Source organism: Triticum urartu, chromosome 6A (assembly GCF_056163025.1).
Source record: "Triticum urartu cultivar PI428250 chromosome 6A, HENAU_Tu73, whole genome shotgun sequence".
Taxonomy (NCBI): Eukaryota; Viridiplantae; Streptophyta; class Magnoliopsida; order Poales; family Poaceae; genus Triticum; species Triticum urartu.
In genome coordinates this window covers 79,089,741-79,116,735 of record NC_141878.1, presented here as the reverse complement: position 1 = coordinate 79,116,735, position 26,995 = coordinate 79,089,741, and the positions used below count along the sequence as shown (strand labels likewise).

The window sequence follows — 26,995 nt, the reverse complement described above, 5'->3', positions numbered from 1 at the left end:
TGGGAGCATGAAAGTATGGAATAATACATTAAAAAATTTAGATATATGTTGGCAAGTTTCTATTCAATCTACCGATTAATGGTCGACCGATTAATCCAGTTAATAGGCTGATTCATTGATTAATCGCTACTCCTAAACTAACCGAGCAGCTACCAGGTAACGGTTTCTTGAACATTGCACGCAAATGATATTAATGTTCCTGGATGCTAATACGAGGCAAATATCATTAATTTTGTCTCGATTAATGTTAGTGACCTTGTATAGTTGCAAATTGTAATTTTGATAGTGGCTTTGTATGAAAAATGAAGGGAGTACTTCAATTTCCGTGGAGCAATCCATCCGATTTCGCGTCGCCGGTCCCCTCCAACAGAACAGAGGAGGAGCGGGACTGTCAAAAAAAAAAGAAACAGAGGAGGAGCGGAGCCATGGCGGGGATCCTGGCGTGGGCGGCCGACGTGGTCGGCGGCGCCGGCGACAGCGACGACGAGGCCGCCGGCGAGCGCGAGCGCGCCGCGGCCATGACCCCGGAGCAGCGGCTCCGCGCCGCCGACCTGGACGCGCGGGCGTCGTCGCTGCGGCGCGCGATCCAGGACCTGCGCGCCCGCGTGCCCCCGCCGAACGTCGCGCAGCGGCTGCCGCACCTGCACGCTCACTCCCTCGCCTCCTCCGCCGCCCTCGCGCTCCAGCTCAACGCCCACTCCTCCACCAAGGAGCAGGTAGCCCTTCTTCCACACTCCAGTTTCTGGCGTCCGCGCAGATCCAATGTTGCATACATGGATTTTATGCGAATAGCCTTCGATTTGAGAATAGCGCATCCTAGCACATCCCATTTGAGTACGTGATTAACAAGTGCTACCCGTATGTGGATATCTGTAGCTGTTAATTCCATTATGAATGTGATTGAGCCAAACTTGCTGTGACTACTCCTTTTCTATTTCATAGTTTCGGAGTGGGTCTGCTGATAACAGTGATAATGTGATATGATCATTTCTATCACCTGCTCTTATCACTTTCGACATCTATGGTCAAGATTTCCCACTCACAGTGGAACCGATGTGATGGTTCTGTAAATTTCGCGTTCCTAAATGTATATCTGTAATGTAAATTGACCACCTTTTGTAGGCACTGCATAGAGAGGTGAAAATTCAAGAGGAAAATACCGCCTATGAGAAGGCGATATCCGATTGCCGCCAGAAAATTCAGGAGAAGCAGATGGAGGCTGCTGTGCTCCAGAGTAATTTGAAGGTACATTGTCATATGGTTGCACCTTTTAAGTACTTGTTCTACCCTTATGCCATTTTCTCTCTGTTTTTCGTGTCCCTTCTGTAGTCTCTTTCGTAGGTGATATGGGCCAAGGACCATATGGTAGTGTCGAACTAGGCAGCAGCTCTCTCTTAAAAAATAGATAGTTAGAATTGCTATCTTAGAGATAGGATTTCAAAGAGTAGGGCTGACAATTTAAATTAGGATCCAACATGTGGTTCAAATCAAGAGCCGTCCTATATATAAATGACTAGTGGGTACTCTTTTGATATTAAAGAAGAATGCCGGAGTAGTGAGCCTTCAACCTTGCCTCTCTGGTGCAATTCTTCTCCCTCTCTAATTCTTGACATTTAACAATCTTCCTTTATTGTATCATATTTGTTGTGAACCTTGATCCACCACTTTACATGGGTGGGAGTTAATCGTTTCCTATAGGCATGACTCTGACTTATCCATTAAGACTTGAACTTACCTTTGGCAATTTAATCTTCTTCAAAACTCTATCTCTAGCAGTGTAATCTAACTCCAAGTCTTGAGCTTTATCCTTAGGGCGCTGATAAGCGCCGGTGCGCCGGCCGAAACTTACGGCCGGTCCTACCGCGCACGTACGATCTGGATGGTTGTAGCCGCACGATCTTCGTTGTTGTAACTGCTTCGTTCAGGAAAACAGGACAAAGAAAAATCCATGGCGCCTGTCACCCGCGTCCATGCCGTGATCCTTCAAGACGCCAGCCCTCGCCGGCCGTCCTCGCCCTCTTGCCGCCCTCGTTGCCGGCGGTCGTCCTCGCAGCACCAACCTCCCCGGTTCCAACAAGGATGGGTCGCTCCTGCAGCAAATCGTCGCTGCCTTCTAGCACGCCCGCCGTCTCTTAGTTGCAGCACCTAGCCGCCGCTGTCGTAGCACGTCTGTCGCCACACAACCGTGCTGCCGGCCGCAGTCCTCAACATCGTCGTTCGCGCAAAAATCAGAACGCCGGTTGAAGCTTTTTCTCACGTAATGGAAGCTTTTTTTCCACGCCGGTTGTAGCTTTTTACAGACTTGAAGCTTTTCCTGAAGCCGACTGAAGCTTTTTTCATCGCGGGTTGAAGCTTTTCCTAAGCCGTTTGAAAGTTTTTTCCATTGTTGAAGCTTTTTTTCCGCGTCCATCGGCGCCCGTTGCCCACCTGTTTGCAGCATCGCCGCGCACCGGTTGTATCAACTCCGTATGTCGCTTCCAACATTGTAGGATCGTCGGTTGACGCTTTCAATTATAAGAGTATGATTGTAGCTTTTTTAGTTCACGGTGGTTCGATTGGAACTTTTTCAAACTATAGTTGAAACTTTCCATATAAACGGTTGTAGCTCTTCGGTCACAGAGTTGTCCAGTTGAAGCTTTGTATACTACCAGTTGAAGCTTTCAAATTAAACGGTGGAAGCTTTTCTCAAGAACGATTGTAGCATCGTCTCAGCTATCAGACGCCATGGCTGGTCGTGACTCGTGAGACATCGTCGGTTAACAGCGTCGTGCGCAAAACTCTTGCAACTCCCCTCATGGCGACTTCTCCGGCCCTCGCCGTCTTCTCCGCCCCGTCGTGGCTTCCCCTAACAGCAAGGGGGCATCATGCCTGTGCGTGGGGTGCGGAGATGGAGGAAAAGAACGGTTCCAACTACCCCCACATCGTGAGGAAGAAGAAGTGCAAGAGAAGGAAAAAAAAAGATTCAGAGATGTAGTGCTCGTGGCCTGTACGACGCACGATCCAGACGGATCGCAAGGCTCGGGTGCGACCGGCCCAATCTTCGGCCGGCGCCCCGGCTCGAAACATTATCCTTATCCTTAGCAATCCAATCTAACTCAAATTAATTATTCTTATCTCCACTTCCCAACCAATAATGCTCAAGCAGGACGTTCATGAACAGGCTCTCCTTGAATGCATCTTCCCTGTTTCAGCCAAAATTTGCAGGAGCTGGCACAACAGATAGCACTGTAATATAATATGATATTTGCAGGAAATGGAAATTGCAGAGCTGGATTTAAAGGCAAAGGTTGACAATGCTATCATGGAGCAAGAGGCTGCTCAACATAAAGCATCAATGGCTGCTTCGGAAGCTACTGGAAATGCTCTGCTAGAAGCTGAATCGTTGATGAATCTCAAGTCTAAAGACTTGGAAGAGAAGAAGGGGGAGTTGGTATGACATTTATAGCATCTCTTGTTTGTAGATAAAAAATGCATGTTTGGCTGTCAATGACTTTTTCATCTTACACAGAAATTATTGGAAGACAAGATACAAAGATTGGAGAAAGTATGGTCCTCGGTTGAAGAAGAATCTTTGAAAAATCCAAGTCCTGGTACTTTCCCCGAGAATATTAACTAGCTCTATTTTATTCATCTTTACTTGCACTAGTATAGGTAGCATAGATTGTTGAAGCTGTTACCTTGCATACTTTATAACCTATCCCTAGTAATGTATGATTGTGCAAAACGACACAATGCCTAAATCAAGTGTTACTTAAGCTAGTGCCTTTTAGTAAAGAGTAAACAACACACCTAAAGCTACATGTGTATCTGTGGAAGCACCTTTTTTTTTTAACTGAGAAACACCAAATTGTGTGCAACAAAGATAGTTTTAGTATTGCCTTATGCAAACATGTACTTGCGTGATCAAAATGTTCAATTTTGATGAGATGGGTTCCAAATTTCTTTCTGTTGGACTAGAAATTTTTTAGTCGTGACATTGTACTTTGTGAGGTGGTCAACCAGCTAACCTGTCTGCAAGGTCCATGGATCTGAAACCATGATGCTTAAAGGATGGTCGTACCTGTTAGTGTCAAGAGCTTTGTTCAGTGTGGTGATGGTGGGTGATCCATTTGTGGATATAAAATGACTGGGATTATATATATAAAATGACTGGGATTTTATATCTCTGTTTTAAAATAAACACTTGATAGTACCGTTATTTAATGTAGCCATAAAAATCTGAACAGACTTTAATTATAACCTAATAGATCCTCATAGGATGTAGTGCCAAAGACAACTAGTTAAGTGGGTTTCCTTTTTTCTTAAGAAGTGATGCCCAGTTATACCCACCGAAAAATTATTCCTGCTGTTACATCGTCTTGTACAAATCGGTTGTCCTCTCTCCGCAGCCCAGAGGGAGAAGGTACTGGAGAAACAATTACATAGCCTCATTGAACAGTTGACAGCTAAACAAGTGAGCTTCATATTCTTCAGTCTACCAACTGCAGTATCTTGTTAATTTCTCATGGTTCTTCCCTCCTAATATCTTAGAACATACTTTTGGTCTTCTACTTCCTAGGCTCAAGCTGAAAGGCTCATCACTGATATACATGCCAAAGAAAAGGATCTGGAAAGGTTGAACAGTATACAGAGAAATCTTCACAGCGGCTCCAGCGAAGCAGGTGCAGCACGGAACCGGTTCGGCGGAGGGCTTCTGAGCGGGGATGAAGATTCTGGCTCCAAAGCTGCCCGGAGACCCGGCCAATCCGGTGGTTTTAGAACAGAAGGCCAGAAAAGGCTCATGATTCTTAGGTCCGCTTTTGTTCTCTATATCTTGGTACTGCACGTTGTCGTCTTCATAAAGATATCAGTTTCGAACTAGGCAGTGTACAAAACACAAGTACTATACCCTTGTGTAAATAGCACATGTAAAATTGATGGTGGTTGTATTTTTTGGAGCTTAACTTGTAGCCCCTGAGTTTGGGCCTTGTTTTAAACTAGAGCAAGTGATGAGCGCATCGATGTGATCCCTGTTGCTGAATTTTTCTGAGGATAAGATTTCATGTTTACTTGCCCATCAGAAGGTGCAAATTTCATCTGGCATTCACTTGAAGCTGTAAGATTTTGATAGGCAATGTATGTGAATGCTTTGTATGTTCTACTGATCTACTGACCCAGCTAACCAACCACCTCACTCACCACAGAGATGCTTATATCTCCTTGTGGTCTAGGAATTAGTTTCCTAACCACTGCTTGTGGCTCCATCTTGACTACCCTGTCAACCACTGCTCTTGACTCCATCTTGTTTGCCCCTTGAGCGTCCTCTAGAGGGAGGTGAGGGTGTAGGCACACCATATGGTCCAATATGTTTCTTGAGTTCACTGACATGGAAGGTTGGGTGTAATTGGCATCCTTTCTGAATGGGCCATAAAACCTTGAATGTAGTTGCAAATTCCTGTGAATGCCGACGGAAGTGTGTCCCTTTCTTTTCTGCTTTTGTCAGCATAGTATTTCATCCTCTCCTAAGCTCTCATCAAGTTGTCCTTGATAGTTTTGAGATGCTAGGTGCATGTTTTGTAGTAATGTGGGGGTATCGTCATTGATAGAATCCGGTAGGTTAGATTCGCCTACCATAGGAGGTGGGAACCCATACAATGCTTGGAAAGGCGTCATTTTCAGAGAAGTACGGAAAATTGTGTTGTTGCCAACCATGAATGCCATTTCTTGGGTTTGTCAAAGGCCATGCACTTCAAGTAATTCTCCAAGCACCTGTTCACCCTTTCAGTTTATCCATCTGTTTAGGATGATATGAAGTGCTGAAATGGAGTTTGGCTCCCTAGGATTTGAGTGTTGGCAGAGGTGGTTCGTCAATATTATCTCTATCAATGACTATACCAAAAAGAAGGCCATGTAGTTTGAAGGTATTCTCTGAGAAAACTCCAGCAACTTTCATCACCGTGGTAAGGTGTTCAATAAAGAGAAAGTGAACATATTTGATGAATCTATCTACCACAACTAGTGTTCTAAAAAATAGTTGACCCCTCAACAAAGTCCAAACAAAATCAGGTAGTGGCAGGGGTTTGTAGTATGTTCAGACTCGTTGAGCTGGTAAATAGAGCATATGCTTTGAAAAAAAATGATCACATCTTTAGGCCTCCCCAGTGGAACACGAGTTTCAATTTCTCATAAGTAGCTCTTTCCCAAGAGTGACCTCCCGCAGTTCAAATTTATGAAAGGAAGTGATGAGATCATGCCTAAGTGATCTGTTACTGGCTATATCCACTTTCTTTTTGTGTCTGAGAATGTCATGTTTCAAAGTATAATTTGGATGCGAGGAGGCACTAATAGAGATTTATGTAATTAGCTCCTGCGCTTGCCATCAGTGCCATAAGATTTGACTAGCTCAGTTATACATAGAGGTATGCAGTGCCATACATCAAGGAATGAACGTAATGTTTAACTCTTGATAATGCATATGCATTGTTGTTTTCTCTGCTTCTTTCGCGTTCCATTGTATATGAAAGTCCCAATAGTTTAACCAACAATTTTTTAGGTGGCCACCAAATGGAAGTTGGAAAAAGGTTATCAATGTTGTGGTGGTACATCGACAAGCCGCAGCTAGTTGCGCGTCGCCCATTGTGCATGAAACATAGGGCGCCGGAAGGAGGTTTCTTTCGCAACACACTGCAGTTGACTAGCATGCTGTAACTGCCTCCATACCAAGAATTCACGCCATTCAAGTGTTGACAAGCAAGTGATCAGCCTTTTTGTGAATCACTGAAGCAAAATGTACAATTTTTCCGCTGTGTGCCCACGGTTGCTTCTTCTATAAAATTGAAACACCAAGGTTTAAATGAAACACCAATTTAAACGTACATTTCTTCACATATACCTTACGGTCCTACCGGCCGTGCGTTTGAAAATTTTGGAAGGGTGTTGCAACAAATGTCAGCTTATTTCAGTGAAGAAATATTGGTGATGCAGTGGTCTAAATTCCAAATGAAAAAAAAAAGTTTACAGCTGCATACAACCAAAATGTAGATGCTCACATTTGAAGTTCTAGGATGTAAAACAATAAATAGAAAAACGGGATATAGTAACATGTAACTCTACGCAGATAATTCATCTGTACAGCACACTACTCCATTCTTATTATCAGCTCAAACACAGTGTTATGTGAGCTGGATTGTTTTTTCTTACAAAATCCGGCTCTAAACGAGGGGGAAACGAGATCCATCCCAAATTCAAAGCAAGAACTACGCCTACAAAAACCAGAATCGGAGATGTTTTCGCCCAAAATTGTAGTTCCCGCTGCAGGGTTTTGCTTTCGTTCGATGTTCCAGTCATCAAGGACCACTTGATGCGCCAAGAAAAAACCCTCAACAGCTGCCCTTCAGCTTCTCCCCCAGGATTTTGTTCAATAAAACAGGGCTTGCTTTACCCTTTGATGCTTTCATCACCTGGAACCAAAATATGGTCAGCTCTCGTGAGTGCGGAAACATATGCGAAGGCTACCCAAGGGGAAACATATACGAAGGTTAACCAAGGGGAACACAGCTACACACTCAAAAATAACTAACCTGGCCAGCAAAATAGCCCTGCAACTTGGTTTTCCCAGCCCGATACTGCTCAAGTTGCTTCGGATTGTCAGCGAGTACTTGATCTACCATGGCCTCAATTGCTGCTGGATCGGTAATCTGCCATTTCCCAGTAGTAAATGTTAGTTGGAAAACCCAAGCACAGACTAAAAACACTGACATAGCATCAGCTACATCATGCACAACATTAATTATCTCATCACAACATATCAGAAAATGTGTAGAAAAACTGATGAAATCAAAAGGGCACCTAATCTTTTTGCCAATTTTCAGCTTTAAATTTCATTTAGAAGGTACTCGTTGTCTGGTTGTTCCTCGATGGAAGCTACAAGCCAAAAGTTGGCAACACACTTGAAACCGGTGGCAGGGCCGCAGCATTAATTATATATTTTAAACATTCAAACTACTACGAGTCCAAATAGTAACCAATGTGACCACATTTACCTGAACCAGATCCTTCTCCTCTATCACAGACTTAACAGTTCCGCCTTTGGCAATGAGGTCAACCACAATCTGCAAGACGCAGAATCAGGAAGAAGGTATTAGAAGTTTAGAATGCCATGACTAATGGCAAAGCCTGAGAAGAATGCATATTCGTAACAGAACACGAGGCATGCAACATATGTCAGAATAACTGAAGTACTAAAGTTCATTCTTGCGCAACCTGCAAACACTCTTGGTACTAAGCAGCAGGGGAAAGACCAGAAATTGCTCTTTTCCTATTTGAAACTTATTTCTACCATAGTAATCCTGTGTCCTACTACGGAAATCTTCAGCCATTTCTTTTTGTAGGGCATATTTTGATTGGTCAGGACAAGGCTTTGACCAACAAATACTTCATTAGTATATATAACATAAAATTGATATCATTAGATTTGTATTTTAGTACTTACTATTAGGATTTTTGTATCACATAAACAACATATTAACAGAGTATTTTTTTTGGCGCCAAGCCTTGTCTTAACCAATCAAAATAGACCCTACAAAAATAAACAGAGGGAGTACAAAAGAAACTGTCGAGTATCAAGTTCTGGATGCCAGAATTAGTGCAGCAGCAGCGTAGCACAATTAAAATGAAGAGACTGCATATAACATGCTTTGACCAGCGTAGATAAAAAAAGAATTTAGTTAAGCAATGTACCTCCTTGGCAATTTTCCCACTGATAGTTCCATTCTTTATGTATGCAATCATTTCAGAAAGCTCCAGAGGTGTTAATTTACTTTCATCAATAGAAAGTTTTTCATCCTTCAGATAAGCAGTAATATCACCCATGATCCAGTTGGCAGCTAGCTTTGCATCAGCGCCATGCTCGAGTGTGGAATCAAAGAAATGAGCAACCTGGGATGAACATACACAGATCAGATCGCCAAAGCTGCAGTAAATAATAGAGAAATGGGTTGTCAGGAAAGGAGACAAGAAACTGGAGGAACTTTTAAATGTATAACACAAGACATTAGGAGATCATGTGATCCAACAAAATATATGAACCTCAAGCAAGCCTGATTGAATAAAATAGGACTTCCAAATACACCTCCACAAAGCATGCACATCCATGACAAGGGAAAATGGAAGTACTGAAGATGATTACCTTATCGTCATTAGCTAGGAAAATAACATCTTGCATGCTGAGTCCCATGTTCTCATAGCGCCTACGCTTTGCCTCAGGAAGCTCGGGCATCAAATTACGAATTTCATCAATGTACTCACTAGTGAGAACAACTTCAGGAAGATCAGGCTCGGGAAAATATCTATAGTCGGCGAGTCCCTCCTTTTTTCGCATTGTAAAAGTTTTCTGAGAATGTAGATAAAGAAACGGATTTAGAAACTCTAGGAAAAGTTAAATAGGTGAGCACAAGCTAACGACAAATGTGAGATAACAACCTGAGAGGACTCATCCCAAAGACGGGTTTCTTGTACAATTTGATCAGCCTGGCTTCCTTTGTGAAGAAGAATCTGCCGGGAGATTTCATAGTCTATTGCCCTACTTATTGCAGAAAATGAGTTCATATTCTTTATTTCAACCTGCCAGAAATTAGAAGTGAAGAAGCATGTCATGCCACATTGCCATGTGCAGTAACAGCGAACAAACAATGAGGACTTTAATTTATTTTCCATTTACTACAATGATACATCAACTAATGATCTAAGGAACTGCTTGCTCTCAGAAAATGGTTCTTTTGTAATATCCATTGTTGCTAAGATTCCATGGTCAGTGCCATTGGTCTTAACACTGCTGAAGTCCATGACTCTGGTAACTTTTCTTGATATTTCTGAAGGCAAAGAAAATAACTAGGATACACGAAAACATCTACAATTTTCACAAGCACAACTGACAATCATACATGAAGGACTTTTGTCCAAACCTCTACACAGAGAACCAAACCTCTGAAAGTTCAAAAATATTTCATGCACCAACTGAATGGCTAACCAGATAACTTCCTTATGTGAACATGCAATGTCAATATTGTATGCTGTACTGAAAGAAAATCCAGGAGAATCTATCATATAATGGGAAATCATCATTTAAACTGATATATTTATCAGAACTAATCAGGCCTTAATGGCCTAAAATAGTAATATGAGGTCCTGAATAAGTTTGTGTACTGATGAATCATCAGAACATATCCGTGATGCAGATGTTCTGGACATGGAATATAGAATAACAATCAGTTGGGAACTTTTAAAGTTTTGTTCATTACCTTTGTACCAAATTCTGATTGTCCAATTGGTCGAACAGAAACATTCACATCACAGCGAAGGGAACCTTCATCCATGTTACCATTGCCCACTCCCAGGTACCTAACAAGCCTTTGCATCTCAGCACCATACTCAGCAGCCTCTATCCCTGTCCTCATATCTGGCTCTGAGACAATCTCAAGCAAAGGAACACCGGCTCTGTTTAAGTCAACCTAGCCGACCAGAATAGAGATACAGATTAACCACTTGAAACATGTAGTTACTAGTGCAATTAGCCAATACATAATTGTTTGATTCTGAGTTAACTTTGTTCTTGTCTCCATCTTTGATTCTGTTCAGATTGGAGGGTGTAAGTACACAATAACATGGTTCAGAAATACTCTCACATAACCACAGATGTATTGGCACATTATTACAAGTTGCCCCCAACCTCATCTTCTTGTATTAGGTTTGAGGAAGAAAGTCTTTTAGTTTTTTTTATCAAAGCCACAAAGAGATAAAGATGCTGATCTGATATTAATTGCAGTTCACCACTTCACCTGCTCTTGCCCCATGAAGTTGTGCCGCATTTGAATCTCAGTTGGATATGATGCTGGTACTTATATTCTGTATGATAGGCAGGGCTAAACTAATGACCACATAATAACTATAGATAAGTGTGATACTGATACCCTCTATGTATATGCCCCCTGTAGCAAAAATGCATAAGCATAATCCCCTGTATCACTTTATCTTCTGAGTTCATTACAAGATGTCAAACTTGTCTTAAATAAATTCTGTGACTCTTCATCTTTAGCATTTATGAATGCAATGGTTTAGAAAATGTACTGTTGCTCTGTGGTGGATGTCAACTTTTTCCATGATTCCAGAGCCATATTTGCAGCATAACAGAATACCATGAGAAGTTGATAAGACTACAAAATTTTAATGGAAAACAGGTAGTTAACCAGGAATAACAAGGAAAACCTGAGAGTAACTTCCGGATTCAGAATGAAGCAGCTTGCCAGCATCTTCTTCCATATGAACCCTCGTGACCCCAAATCGCCTGTGACCACCACCAAACTCAACTGGAATATCCACATCAAGGTAACCCTTCTCAGCAATTGGAATGTCAAACTGCGAAATCTGGTACCCCTTGGGTAGGTCCGGGTAGAAGTACTGCTTCCGATCAAACTTGGATGTCATGGAGATCTTGCAGTTGAGAGCAAGGCCCATTTTCACTGCACACTCAACAACCTTTGCATTCAGAAGCGGCAATGTTCCAGGGTGGCCCATGCAGGTGGGGCAAACAGTGCTGTTAGGCTGCGAGCCATAGTTGTTTGGGCAGGAGCAAAATGCCTTTGTGATGGTCGAGAGCTGGACATGGGTCTCAATGCCGATAACGGATTCAAAACCTTGTGTCTTCTGCTCCGCCGCCTCCTTAGTAGCCTGTTGAATTGACTTGGGCACTGCTTTGGGCTCAGTAGTCTGCACACTCTCCGCCCTAGTTGTGAAGTGAGCTAGTGGACGGTGTTGAGTGGTACAGAACAGGCTGAAATTTGCTCTAAATAAGGTTGGTGTTCTGATCCCTCGGAGAAGCGTTAGAGCCATTGTGGTCAATGCGCCTCTCGTGAATCGCAATTCACAATCTACTGGATGGACCACAGCCTGCGAGCGGGGGGAAACAATATTGAATACAGCCTGATCTCAGGATAACAGAAGAAACCTGTAATAATTGCATAAATAAAGTACAGATTCTATGATGAGAACGAGACTCGAAGTAATTTAGATAAACTGCAAGACATTAGCAAGGTTTACAATTTAGCAAGCATACTTTGATGAAGTTTAGGTGGCTAGTTGGCTACAACCTAATTTTCAGAGGTGATTTTCTAGGAAAGATGCATCAAGCCATTGTTCTCCACAAGAGCGACCAATCAGTGAATAATCAAGCCTACTCTATACTTCCAAACCTGGCTACTGACTGGTCGCTCACGTGGAGAACAAGTATGGTTTGATGCATCTTTTCAGAAAATCACTGTTTGAAAATTGGGTTGATTTATCATTCATGAATGCAGCCACCTAAAATTCATGAAAGTATACCGGGTAGTAGATACGGATATAGGGATACGGCAATTTCTAGAAACAACCTTACGGAGATACTGCGAGTATATAGAAATAATTAAAGAAAAATGCAGCATTCAGCATGTACTGAAGACTTAAATAATTTTAAGATGTGTGATCGGCGCCAGTCCCACTCCCAATCCCCCAACAGAAGCTTGATGCCTGCCATGCCACTGCCCCGAGATGTCATTCATTCCCACTCTCCGCTCCCTAGCCAACAAGGACACACGTCGACAGAAAGCTAAATAGAACAGCAACGGCAAGAGCGGAAGCCAGCAGGCGAGAGGGGGGAAGGACTAAGGAGGGAGGGGAGAAGAGGGCGTGGGCCGTCATATTACTCTGCTTACCTCTGGGAGCAGAGATGATTCAGCGGCGCCGGCGGCGCGGTCGCCGGAGCTTGGAGTGGAGCGGCGCGTCCCCCCGGGGAGATACTGTGGCGCGGCTGGTCCACCGCTCCTCGATGTCCAGGGTTCGCTCGACGCAAATGGGCCTTGCTGGGCTTCTCGCTCCTGTTGGGCCAGCTCTTTTGAGCTTTTGTAGTGTTTTTCGTTTGCGGGGATTTTGTGAAAAGGGTTACCAATTGCAAACGTCCCTCCGAAATCACTAATTAAGGAGTATTCATTGCAAAGATCACTTCAATTCCCCTAGTTGCGACAAGTGGTGCACATGCAGCGCGTCATTTGTTGCAACCTAGGAGTTTTCCTTTTTTTAGATTCGTTTATTCAAAACGTTTTATCTCTCAAACCATGCGTCCAAATCTTGAACCGCATTCACCATTGGATTTCTCGCGTCGAGATCTTCAAAACTAGATCCCATGTTGATAGGTTTTGACGCACTTTTTTTAAGAAAAAAATCGGATGAAAAAACCAAACCAGGAGTACGGGCTTTTTCCCTTTCCGAAAGAGGCACGCCCGTGCCTGTCACGAAATCACAACTGTGCTTCGCACGGAAGCAAAATCGTGACTCTCGCGGAAGAAAAAAAGAAAATGCATTTTTTTTTCGTTTCCGAGGAGGCACGGCCGTGACTCTCGTGAAAACACAACCGTGACTTTTGCGGAAGCAAAACGTGACTCTCGCGAAAGAAAAAAAACAAAAAACACATTTTTTTTCCTTTCCGAGAGGCACGACCGTGACTCTCGTGTAAGCACAACCATGCTTCTCACGGAAGCAAAACCGTGACTCTTGCGAAAGAAAAAAAACAGAAAACATGTTTTTTCGTTTCCGAGAGGCACGGCCGTGACTCTCGCGAAAGCACACCCGTGCCTCTCGCGGAAGCAAAACCACGACTCTCGCGAAAAAAGAAAAACAGAAAACACGTTTTTTCATTTTCGAGAGGCACATCTGTGAGTCTCGCGAAAGCAAAACTGTGCCTCTCGCGGAAGCAAAACGATGACTCTCATGAAAGGAAAAAACAACGTGTTTTTTCGTGCAAAATATTTTTTTTAATTTTTTTTAATTGAAAAGCTAAGGAAGACCGGTGAAAAACTAAAACGTCAAAAAACCCGAAAAAAACCATTTAAAAAGCCGAAAACGCGTGCGGAAAAATAAAAAACAAAATCCAAAGGGAGCATCCAGAGCATGACACGTGGCGAATGGCTGAGAGCGCGTCAAGTGACGCAGATCGTTGCAAGGCTCCCGAAGAAGCGCTCGTTAACTAGTTGCTCTCACGTCCCTCCCCCATTTTCTCTAGTTTGACAAATTTGTAGGTATGTCACTTTGTCGTAGCTTATTTTTTTTCATAGATCCATTTTTTTCAAAATGTTTTACCTCTTGAATCGCATGTTCAAATACCAAACCGTTTTCACTATTGGATTTTCTCATGTCATGATCCTCAAAACTAGATCCCGTGTTAATTGGTTTCGAGGAACTTTTTCTAGGATAAAAAAAACAGAAATAAAACAATACAAAAAATACAAAGACAAATAAAAAAAACGGTTCACACAAAAAACTAATACAAGAAACCAGGGGCCAAAAGCACGATTGTAGTTTGCACTTTTCTGGAAGCACAACTTATGTTTTATTTTTCTTTTTTCGGATAAGTGCTTCCGCGAAGCACATCTATGCTTCTCGTGGAAGTGCATTTTTGTTTTTACCGCGCGAAAGCAAGTCTCTGCTTCCATGATTTGCTTCTTCTGAAAGCATATTTTTTTCTTCTGAAAAGCATAGTTGTGTTTCTTATGAAAGCAAATCTGTGATTTCACATGCAAATCTATGCTTTCATGAAAGAACATATTTTTTCTCTCCAAAACCTAGGAAAAACATGACAAAAACCAAGAAGCCAATTTTTTTTTGCAGAAACAGAACTCATCTAAAACCCGAAAATGTGTACACAAAAATAAAAAACGAAATCCAGAGAGATTGCCAAGCACGCGACATGTGGCGGCGGCTAGACCCACAACTTGACGAGTTGACGTGCTTTCAGACCACCAAAAATGACCCTGGAGATTCTCCGCAAAGGGTAACCCTTAGTTATTCCCAGGGTTTTGTACTAGTTTCTAGGCTCATAGACCCAAAAAAATTGAAGTTTGCCCTAGCTCCCAGAAAGTTCTATGTTTACGCCTTGTGCCCTCGCTCATTCAAACTAGCAGTTCCTGGCTATAAGAAAAAATGAATATCATTCGTTTTACATATTTAGGATCTATATTATTATAATGCGGATTTTTTTACAAATTCTAAAAAATGTTAACATATTTTAAAAGTGTTCGTATTTCTTAAAATGAATGAACGTGAATTTTAAAATATAATTAACAAAAAATTCAAAAAACTGGAAAACGGTTTATAAAAATTAAAATGAGACATAAAAAAACTAAAAAACCTAACAGAAAAGAAAAATAAGAATGCAATAATAAAAAAGAAATAGAAGGTAAAAACCCGAGAAAAACCGAACAAGAACGAGTTATATATAGTGCCAGCCCCAGCCATCTATCTATTCAAGCAATCAACGTAGGGTTTCCCTCCCGCTGTCCCGTAGTAGCCGATGCTGTTTCCCGACTCGTGACCATGCTCTTGCCGCTTTGGACACACACCGCATCGACCTTGTCGGCGGCCCGCTGCCTCGCACCATTCACACCCTCATTCCTGACCTCACAGGCTAACCAATAAGTCGCCGCGTTCGCACCTCATCAAATTGTCAAATCACTTTACAAACCTTATTTTTATTGTAATATTTAGCACTTTAAGATGTTTGTAAATAACTTTAGTACTCATAATCATGGTAAAACACTTAGAAACAACTGAGGGTTAGCTACTCAACAAACAATTTTACTCCAGGGGTATAATAGACTTCAACAGACAACTTAGACAATTCCATGGCATCCTTCTATTGTACCCCATCCTATTGATACTGAGTAATTTTTTTGAAAGATCTTAATACTGAGTAATGAAGTGACAATGTTATTATCAACTAAAAAAAATTGACCATATCATGCATAAAAATGCACCAAAATGGCTTTACTACTAGTAGTTGGTACGACTGGTCTAAAAGTCGATTGACCTTTGAGTACTTATAATGAAGACGTGGCCTGATTTGGAGCTGATGAACCGCTGTCTAAATAACCACTGCCCTTATCCAGTTATCCGTTTGGTTCGGTTAGGTTGCCGTTCTGGCGCTTGAACGGACGGGCACTGCCCGTTAATTAGGGCAAGTAGTACGTACGACCGTCGCTGGCCGGTTCCACTCTAGATCACTACTGATCCTCCTCCACCCCTCGTGCCAACCAGCCAGCCCATTCTTGCTGACTTCCTTCCTACCTTTAGCTTGGTCCTTCTTTTTAATTCGACTAGCAAAAGGAGAATTTTTCCTCCGTGTTTATCCCAATCACAAGATACGGTTATTCGCCCCTCGCAAGAGAAGAGAGGGACGTGCTGTTTTCCTTGTCTTTTCAGGTGTTAAACTTTGGCAAAAAGAAAACAAAATCAGTGCTAAATGGAAGTTGCATACTGTTTTGCAGTGTATCTCAGTGAAATATGAAAATACGAATGATTTGTTGTGTTCGATTATTGTATAGTTGTATAAATGCTTACAAATAGATATAAGTAGCGTAATAGAATGGAAATTATCATGCATGTTTGAATGTTGAGCTAGCATTTATCCTATGCGTGGTTGCATATTCAGGTAAGCATTTTCTCATGCATGTTACATGATGAGGTGGCATGCCTGCATGTCGAGAGAAATAAGTTAGTGAAGTCTAGTTATTTAAATATAGAAGATACGGCATTTGTTACACACTTTTATGGGCATCTACCCAGTTAAATTTAGGAGATGCATGACGGTCAGGTTAACTTTATTTCACCCGTAAAAAAAAGGTTAACTTTATTTAGAAATGCAGAATTAATAGCATGGCCAATCCAACATGCTGCCCCAGCACCTCCTGGCAGATATTTCGGCCCGTTGACATCGAGGGCTCTATGGTTCTAAGAAACAGTTCTAACATGTATTGAAAGATCTTGACGGATCCTTGATTATGGTGTTCATAGCTGCCAACTAACATCTTTTGGATTGGCCGAAATGACACTAGCCACATTGAACCCTCGAATATGCTCGAAGATCTAAAAATATATTAGAAAAAACTTTAGGAAGCTGCATGGATTACAAAGAAGGGTGTTTTCCTGCGTTGCACTGAAAAAAGGGACATTGACCATTTTGGGAGGTTACTAAACTACTCAAGAATCTTTATCATCACCGACTACCTTGAACTTTATTAGTGGTTTTGTTAGACGAATAGGGGATGGAACATAAAAACTGGAAAGATAATATGCTTTACTAGTGACAAAAACGAAAAAGCGGCCCTAGCTAGAAAAAAAATAGGAAAAGGCATGCAACGAGGATAACTTTATTTTACTGTCCTGGCTCTAAGTTTCTCGGGGAACATATTACACTTGCACCTACAAAATGGAAGTGCCAAGGAGACCATCGAAATTACCTCTTGCCTGGAGCCAGAGGGGGTAATCAACACAACACCAACCGTGATATTGGGGCACTTCACAGGTCTGGAGACCCTCCTTGATCCCCGACCCCCTTTAACAGAACCAGCGACATAGAAGATCTACATGACCAAATTTTCATGTTCATCATACTTTTTAAAATAGGAAAGCATCAACAAAACCTCCCTTTCGATATAGATCGTCATGGCACGAACACAACTCTGCATTTCCACACCCCCACTATTGCGCAAAATCCTGCTTTGGTGGCTTCTCCCAAGGTGACACCGAAGAAATTCTTTTGAAGGAAGCTATTTAGGAACAGCCAGAACAGTTTTCCCTTCCTGTAACAAACATATTTTTTTCATGTCTACTCGTGCTATAGAATAGGATCTGTTGAGAAAGATTTTTCATTTGAATCATGTTCAAGGGACGTTCACCTACGTGGGTGTTTTTTCTCTCTTTGAGTAAATGGTGCCATTCTATTGCTTTACTAAACTAAGCATACGAGAATACACTGAAGCATATATGAATAGAAACGCTGATTTGTTATGGAAGTTGTAAATTTTTTAGGGGGTTTTAGACGTCATGTTCTTCATGGTTATCAACTCTGGCTTTACTCCTTGCATATCGATATTTCACCAACTCAGGTAAAGAAGCTATTTATTTATTTATGTATCACAGCTATATGATATGTGTTTCACGTTGTTGAAGTTTGGTGCTTGTCCCCTAGTCGATTTGGTTGATAGCCTCGAGGAATTGAAGATGGTAAGGGGCAGGTGTGTAGCATGTGGACTGGCGCCATCCGTAAAGTTGATCAACTTAGACTATAAGGAACTTCAAACAAAACTTAAGTACCGGTAGAATATAACTTGTTGCGCTTTGTCATTGCTTGAAAGATCGCCCTATTTGTGGCCTTTTTCTTGCTTTTCATTATGTTTTATGCTATTCCACCTCTTTCTTGCTTTTCATCCAAAGATGAAATCCTTAGTAATAGTTGGTTGTATTTACCCTTTTTGGGGAAAATAGCCTCCTTTACTGCAGGGTTAACTGCATTTTCTATGTTTCACATATATTTACTTACTTTCATATGGGTACTTGCATGTTCATTTCAAAATATTTCTATATAAAATATGTTAATATCTATGTTACATCCTAGCACTAAAATGAATAATAGTGCTAACAAGATTTATGTTCTTTTCTAGAGGCTTGTCGCCTATAGGAACCTTAGCTAAGCATGCTTGATAGGATGAGGTGTTATGATGTACAGCATCAAATATACACAATACAAGCACATGTCACATGTGGTAAGCAATTCAAACTATTCAAAAAATAATGTACACAATACAAATACGTACTTTACGATGAATCTAATAAGACTTGTGTAATATTCGAACTTAAACAATTTGGCATAGAACAAAGCTAGTGTTTCAATCAAATCAAATAATTTAAAACAAAGAAAGTAGGACGCACCGATGAGATGCATTAGATTCTCGCATAAGAAAATGGAAATATAAGGTACGGTAGAAAAGAACTCAATATTGGCCCAGACAACTTTTTTGCTTGTTCGTTCAAGAGCTCCCCTGTCGCAGAGGAGCCTCCTCCAAAAGCCCTAAACAAGGGGCAGTAGGAACCATATATACTAACCAAGCATCCAAACCCTTGGTTAGTTTTAAAATCAATCAGCAGCGTCGGCGGCAAAGTCCAAAGCTGCATCGAGGGACATGACGGATAAGCTTGTTTAGTCGTTCGATGGCATTAACTAACGCGGATCTAATCTCCATAGATAGGCATATTCGTTCCCACCACCGAGTGCAGTGCAGGTTGGGAAGCTGCGGCTCGACATCGATCGCAGCTAGGACATGCACGCATCATGCGGTAGCCATGACCGGTTTGGGTTTACGGGTCCTTCTCGGACGGAGACGTGGCCTTGGAGGGAGTAGCTTGTGGTGTTCTTGTTTAGTTGTTTTTGGTACTACTCCTACTTGGGTTGCCGTTTTGGTGCTTGAACGGACGTCCGTCGCCAGTAGAGGGAGAGGTTGCTTGCTATTTTCACTCTAGTAGATCACCTACTGCCCATTCTTGCTTGACCTCCTAGATAGATTTGCTAGATTTGGTCCTTGTTTTTATAACTTGGTCGAGTAGCAAAAGAAGGATTGCCCCCTCCGTCTTTATCCACACCCGAAGATATCTACGCTACCTATCCCTCTCGAGAAACGATGGACATGTTGCTTTTCGGCGAATTTTCATCGCCTTTTCAGTTTTCTTTTTACTAAATTTAAGTTTAAAAGGGGTTAACAAGATTTGAGTAGTAAGCAAATTAATTGTTCAAAAGAATGTCAATGTCAAAATCTCTCTAAATTGAAATCTCTCAAGTATGTGTTTGGAAAATATACACCCACCTAAAACCGGTGGGAAAGGATGACCGGCCAAAATCCTGCTCGACCGAAAGAAACTCCAAAACCATTGGTTAGAGCGTACCCCTTTCAAAGGTCACTCACAGCTCCTCTTGTGGTTACAAATGACTTACTGCATGTGTGACACTTGTCGTAATCGGAGAATTTTTTGCTTCTTTTAGTTTTTTTTTCAAAACTTCTAGTCTATTGAAATGTGCGTTCAAATCGCAATTTGTTTTCACCGTTGCATGTCTTGCGTCGAGAGCTTCAAAGTTAGATCATATGTTAATAGGTTTGGATGAACTTTTTTTAGAAAGAAGACAAAACAAATACCGGAAAACAGGAGGAGAAAAAGAAAAACAGAAGAAAACATGGAAACAAAAAAAAGGAAACCAAAAGCACAACTGTGCTTTTTTGCTTTGGGGGGGGGGGGGAGCACATATGTGTTTTTACTTTTTGAGAAGTGCGGTTGTGTTTTTCACTTTTCCAAAGGCATAAATGTGCTTCACGCCGAAGCACAGCTATGTTTTTCACTTTCGGAAACTACATGCTTTTCCACATGGTATGCTTTACGCGAGGAAAAGAAAAAAAATCAAGAAAACCTAGGAAAAAACAAACAAATTTAAAAAAATGCTTGCAAAGAAACTAAGATCCTATAGGTGCATCCAGCGTGCAACACGCCGCAGCACGGGTGCCCTAAAGAAGTGCATGTTGGTACCCCGCTAACTAGTCGCGCTCACTCCAAAAATCATTAATTAGAGGTACCCCTTTTAAAGGTCACAAACACCTCCTCTTGTGGTGACAAATGGCTCATTGCAACCCTTGTAGTAAGCTTAGACAGCTACACTCCCCACCAAAAGTTGGGTATGCTCAACACATTGTTCCCTGCGAAGAATAGATTTCTACTACTCCCTTCGTCATAGTTTACAGGGCGCGCTGAAAAAAAATCTGGGACCAAGGTGGTTAGTGATTGGCTTTACCACGTACTGAAAAATAGCATCGGTTGTTAACTATGACGCCTAGTTAGTGGAGAAATTAACGCGCAATGTGCTCCACAGCCAGTAAACAAGCAGTCGTAGCGCATATAGTGGTGGAGGAAAAAGACCGCATGTATGGGATGCAGCCTACCCGCGTCAAAACGGCCTAATTAACTCAGCATTAATTACCCACACACTTTAATCCTCTCATATTCTAAAAATGCATGAAAATTGAAATGCGCCTTCTAAACCATAATGTAGGGAGTTTTATTCTATGTAATAAGCGTAGAATAGGAAATTCCTTTCTCCACTAGTTTGCCTTCTATTTCCGTTAATGGTCACAAGAGTGCACCCCTGGTTCTCAAGCTTGCCAAAAGGGAAATGATTCGTAAATGGGCATTACCCGATTTTCTTTTTCATAATTACATCGAAACTGCCAGCCCCAGCTGTCTATCTGTCCAAGCAGTCTCCCGCATAGGGTTTCACCCCCACTATCCCATAGCAGCGACGCCGCTTCCCAACTTGTCCTCCCGCTTGCCGCTCTAGACTCACCCCACATCTACCTTGTTGACGGTCCGCTACCTTGCCGCCATTCGAACCCTCATTCTTAACCTCACAGACTAACCAATATGTTGCCGCATTGGCCACGTCACCAAATTTTTAAATCATTTTACAAACCTTATTTTTATTGTAATCTTTAGCACTTTAAAATGTTGATAAATAGTTTTAGTATTCACAACCGTGGTAAACCAACATGAAATGACGCAGTGTTAGCTCGTACTCAACACACATTTTTACTTCCGGGGTAGTATTATTGACTTCAACCGACAACTCAGATAATTTCATGGGATCTTACTATTGTATGGTATTCTATCGATATTGAGTAATGAAGTGATAGTGTTGGCTTCTGTTTAATGGTAAATCTGCCATTGTACCCCTTCGCTCCTATGCGTACGCAAGGGCACTCAGGCGCTAAAGTTTCCTGTGTCTCCCATCGGCGTCGGTTTGCCTCGTCTTCTGTGGCCTTAGGGTCATGAAGACGCGGCGGATCCCAAGCCTTGCCAGTGAGAGAGCTCCGTTTTTGGATATTTTTTTTAGTATTGTTAGAGTGTGTGTCCTGCTTAGAGAGGTGAGGTGGCGACAACTCTCTCTGAAGATGGAATAAGGCTCTCTCCGCCTAGGCCCTGTTCCAGTGGTGCTTCTAGTGTCGTCGGAGGGTGTGTGGAGGTTTATCTTCGGCGGATCTCGTGGGACTTGGTCCGCGTTTTTCTTTGGTGAATCCACATGGATTCGGTCTTCATTCATCTGTGTTCGTATGTCTACAAGTTGGATCCTTGCAATCTACACTTCTCTTCATCGAGGACGGTTGTTGCTCTGGTGTGATGGTCCTATAGGACTTGACACGACGATTATCCGACTGTCGACTACAACAAGGTTTGCCCGGCTATAGTGAGGGAGGGGCGATGACGACGACAGTTGTTGTTCTAGTGTGATGGTCCTGTAGGGACTTGGCACGACAACTTTCCGACTGTCGACTACAACAAGGTTTGCCCGACTACAGTGAGGGAGGGGCGATGACGGCGGCAGTTGGTGTTCTGGTGCGATGGTCATGTAGGGCCTTGGCACGACAACTTTCCAATTATCGACTATAACAAGATTTCCCGGCTTAGGTGAGGGAGGGGTGATGACGGCGACGCGCCTTCGGCTTGCTCCAATGCTTGTAGTCGTCGTTAGGTGGTCTGCAGATCTAAATATAATTTGTTTTACTTCTAGTGTTCTTTATACTACCTTCTTCCAGGTTTATTGGTCCCTTTTATATTTTTGGCTAAACTTTGACCATCCATAGACTACAAAAATATAAAGTATATGCTATAAAAAATTATACTGTTGGATTTCTATTTGAAGGAGCTTTCCAACAATATAATTTTTGTGGCATATAATTTACATTTTGTTAGTTAAATTTAAAGGTTAAACTTTAGCCCAAAATAAGACGGAGGGAGTACTATCTTGACGGTTAAGAATACATGAAAAGTTTTTCTGAAAAGAAATGAAAAAAAGTGACCATTTTATGCATTAAAAAATGTACCAAAACGGCTTTACTGATAGTAAGTAGTTGGTAAGACTGGTCTAGAGGTCGATTGACCTTTGAATACTTAATGAAGACGTGGCCTGATTTGGAGCTGATGGAGCGCTGTCTAAAAACCATTGGCTCCTTTGCAAAATATCTAGTAGCCTTATCCAGTTATCCGTTTGTTAGGTTTGCCGTTTTGGTGCTTGAACGGACGGGCACTGCCAGTTAATTAGCGCGGTAGTCCGTACGACCGTCGCTGGCTTCTTCCACTCTAGATCACTACTGATCCACATCCACCCCGCGTGCTAACCCATTCTTGCTGACTTCCTTCCTTCCTACCTTTAGCTGGGTCCTTCTTTTCAATTCGACGAGCAAAAGGAAAATTTGTCCTCCGTGTTCATCCCAATCCCAAAGATACGGTTATTCCTCCTCACGTTTGTTTTCGAGTTAAAATCACCAGAAGTCCTAGAACTTGCTCTGGATGTGATAGTTTGGTCCTACCACTTGAAATTTGACCCTACCCAGTCCCTGAACTTGCTCAAGATGTGCAAATCTAGTCCTGACGAATCAGAGCCTGCCATGTGGATGCGTGGGTGCGCACCCGGTCAGCGCGTCGCATTTTGCAAAGAGCCCCCTGACATTGCTCTGAATCAACCCGCACTACCAGCACGGGAGCACCTGAATTTATTAACCTCATTTATTCTTCGAGGGGGAGGAACTCATGTGGCCACTCGCAACTCATTCTTCTCGTCTCTGTCGGCGCTCGAGCGGCCATTGCTGACATCAGCAACAATGGCTGCCTCGCCGGAGCAGTTCGGCGGTGCAGTGCCGCCTCCATCGGCTCATCTGGTCCGGCCGCCTGCAGTCTTTCCTCCAGACTATGGTGAGCTCCTCTTCTCTGCACCTTCTCTCCCTGTTCCGTTTCTTGATTGTGCCGGCCACAGTACGGCCTCGTACGGCAGATCCGTGCGATTGGGGAAGCTGATTCAAGTTTGTTAGTTGCTTCGATCTAGCAAAGTGGCAATCCTATCATGAATGCAAGCTAGGGTTATGAGCGATGCATTTAGTCTAGGGTTTACTCTTCGTCGTTATGGGTTTGGTGAAGAAGATGGGGTTTTGGCATGAAGCTAGGGTTATGAGCTATGTTCTATTTCTTGTGTGAGATTGGCATGTTGTGTTCTGTACATTCGCTTACCATGTTATGGTTTTGGTGAAGTAGATATAATCGTACATGTTCAGTTAAGTTTTACTGAATTTTTAACTGAATTTGTGCAGTGCATGTTAAGTTAACTGAATTTTGCACTGATATATCTACTTTTTTGTATGCAGTACATGTTCAGTTAAGTTAACTGCATTTTTAACTGAACTTGGGCAATTCATGTTCAGTTAACTAAATTTTTAACTGAATATCTCTCCTTTTGTTATGCAGTGTGTGACTCAGCAATGGGACAGAGTGTTCACACTCCTTTCTTTACACTGGAGCTGGAACATGGTGGTCTTTTCTGTGGATCTATCAGTGCCCCAGAGTATTATAACTCTTCTTTGGAGGTCCTTGACTATGTTGATGCTTGCACATTTTCATATGCAATCTTAGAAGAACACCTAAAATGGTTGGGATATCCTGCCAATGAGCACATTATTTACTGATGTTTACCTGAGAAAACAATTTCAGATGGCTTGGTGAGAATTAAGGGTGGTGAGGATTTGCAGCATCTTATCACAGCTAGTGCTCAGCACAAAGTTCTTGCACTTATGGTTGACCATGCAGACTTCATCAACAATTTCAGAGAAGATTTGATAATGAAGCTGCCATCTGTTGTAAGCCCTGTTAGAATGGGCAACTCAATTGTTGGTGCAAGCAGTGCATCATGTGGTCACAGCATTATTTCAGTGAATGTTGAAGATCCAATTTCAGAGGTTGCATGGGACAGCAGAAGGTGATGTTCTGAATTTTTTTCTTAATTCTGTTGCTGACCCAAATTTGCTGACATACTATGCAGAGTCTGACCTGTTTATAAGTGCAGAGCAAGACCTCCTTAATGGTGCAGAGCCAGACTAGGTTAATGCTGCAGAGACAAATGTGATGGTTGCTATTGCAGAGCCAAATTTGCAACCTGAAAATGATGTGCTGTCAGATTCAGATTTCAATGACAGATTATGACATAGATGATGGAGATGATGATCTTTATGAAGAAAACATTGACTTTGATGTTGATGAAGAGGCTGAGCAAGAGGAGGTAGAGGTTGAGCCTGACTATGTCCTTGAAGATGAAGATCTCAACCTCTCCACACAAGCACAAGATCAACTGAAGTACAAATTTAGAGCTTTCAATTCCAAGGTGGACATGAAATCCCCTGTATTTAAATTAGGTATGGTATTTGCTGATGTGGTTGAGTTGAGGAAAGCTCTCAAGGCCTATTCAATAAGGAACAGAGTGCAGATCAAGAAGCTTAAGAATGACAAGATCCGATTGAAGGCAGTTTGTCAGGGTGGTGGTGGCCCATGGGTGCTTAAGGCTGGAAATGACAACAGGATTGGAGGTTTTGTCATCAAGGCATATAATGGATTGCATAAGTGCCAGAAGAAGTGGAAGTTAAAGGATATGACAGCAAAATTCCTCTGCAACTTTTTCATTGATGAGTTCATAGATGACCAGAAGATGTCCATTGGAACATTTTCAAGGAAAATAACAAAGGAATTCAATGTTACTCATAATAGATGGAAGCTTGCTAGGGTTAGGAAGCAAGCACTTAAGGAGATACATGGTGATGAGGAAGAGCAGTTCAACAGGCTATGGGATTATGGGCATGAGCTAAGGAGCAAAAACCCTGGGTCTACATTTCTGCTAACAACTACACTTGTCAAAGATACAAAATTTCCAATGGACAGAAAATGTTTGAAAACATTATATTGGTCATATGATGCTTGTAAGAGAGGATGGCTAAAGGGCTGCAGGCATATTCTCTTTATTGATGGTTGTCATATGAAAACAAGGTTTAAAGGAGTGCTCCTTAGTGCTGTTGGAATTGATCCTAATGACTGCATATTTCCCATTGCAATGGGCTGGGAGGAAGTAGAATGCAAAGGTTCATGGGAGTGGTTTTTGACCACTCTAAAAGATGATCTAAACATTACAAACACAGCTCCTTTCACAGTTATGAGTGACAAGCAGAAAGGGTTAATAAATGATGTGCACAAGGTTTGGCCAGATGCAGAACACAGGTTTTGTGTGAGGCATATTTACCAAAATTTTAATGAGAAGCACAAAGGAGAGGTACTGAAGCAAGATCCGTGGGCGATTGCAAGATCACCAAACAAGGTGAAATGGAGAGAGAACTGTTAGAAAATGGATGATCACTGCCAAGCTGCCTTCCACTGAACTGAGAGGCTTGAGCCAAACACATGGTGCAAGGCATTCTTCAGGGATTTTTCCAAATGTGACATCCTACTGAACAACAACTCTGAAGTGTTTAACAGCTACATTCTTGATGGCAGAGAGATGGTAGTGCTTAGTATGCTTGAATATATCTTCTACAAGATCATGCATAGGCTAGTGAGTAAACAAAGGGAAGCTATAGAAAAGTGGGTAGGGCAGAGAATATGCCCAAAGATTCAGAAGAAATTGGATAAGAATACAGAGTTTGCTGCAAACTGCCATGTATCTGAAGCTGGACAACAAATGTTCAAAGTACAGTCTGGTAACAATAGTTACACAGTGGATCTTGCTTTGCACACATGTGATTGCAGAAGATGGCAGTTGTTAGGAGTACCATGTGGTCATTGTATAGCATGTTGCAGGGAGGGGAGGATTGACCCAGAGACAATGGTTCATGACTGCTATACAGTTCAGACATATCTCAAGGCATATGGGTACACTCTTGTTCCTCTTGCAGACCCAAAGCATTGGGAGAAACGGAATGGGTACAAGGTGCATCCACCAGTGTTTACTAAACAGTTGGAAAAACCCAAGAAGAATAGGAAGAAAGCACCAGAGGAGAAGATCAAGAATGGTGTTAGGGTTCTGAATAGAAAAGGTGTGACAATGCACTGCTCAATCTGTGGCAGACCTGATCACAACAGAAAGGGGCAGTACAAATGGCAGGAAAGTCTCATTCAAAATGGGATAGAGGTGGTTGATGAAAGCTATGATGACCCTACCTTTCTTCAGGTATATGCTACTTAACTGAATTGAACTGCATTTATACTGTACTTATGTCATTGTAGAACTTAACTACATAGCAAGCACTTAACTACA

At 42.1% G+C, this 26,995-nt stretch overlaps 2 protein-coding genes across 3 annotated transcripts; one reads left to right on the top strand and one right to left on the bottom strand.

Moving 5' to 3' along the window:
- Positions 1–341: 341 nt before the first annotated feature.
- LOC125513621 (golgin family A protein) lies at positions 342–5,056 on the top strand. Its single transcript, XM_048678784.2, has 6 exons — positions 342–716; positions 1,123–1,245; positions 3,251–3,430; positions 3,509–3,590; positions 4,389–4,453; positions 4,559–5,056. Exons 1-6 carry the CDS (start codon positions 426–428, stop codon positions 4,859–4,861), a joined length of 1,044 nt encoding a protein of 347 aa, XP_048534741.2. The 5' UTR covers positions 342–425; the 3' UTR covers positions 4,862–5,056.
- A 1,968-nt stretch (positions 5,057–7,024) lies between these two features.
- On the bottom strand, positions 7,025–12,883 carry LOC125513749 (glutamyl-tRNA(Gln) amidotransferase subunit B, chloroplastic/mitochondrial). 2 transcript variants are annotated; one of them, XM_048678940.2, is made up of 9 exons: positions 12,723–12,883; positions 11,242–11,922; positions 10,278–10,487; positions 9,460–9,600; positions 9,167–9,370; positions 8,719–8,916; positions 8,022–8,090; positions 7,560–7,676; positions 7,025–7,439 (listed from the first exon to the last, which is right to left on the bottom strand). In XM_048678940.2, exons 2-9 carry the CDS (start codon positions 11,863–11,865, stop codon positions 7,359–7,361), a joined length of 1,644 nt encoding a protein of 547 aa, XP_048534897.2. In that variant the 5' UTR covers positions 11,866–11,922; positions 12,723–12,883; the 3' UTR covers positions 7,025–7,358. The 2 variants fall into 2 exon arrangements, with proteins under 2 accessions (XP_048534897.2, XP_087382815.1); XM_087526689.1 differs by having other exon boundaries at positions 11,242–11,980; positions 12,723–12,842.
- Positions 12,884–26,995: the final 14,112 nt, after the last annotated feature.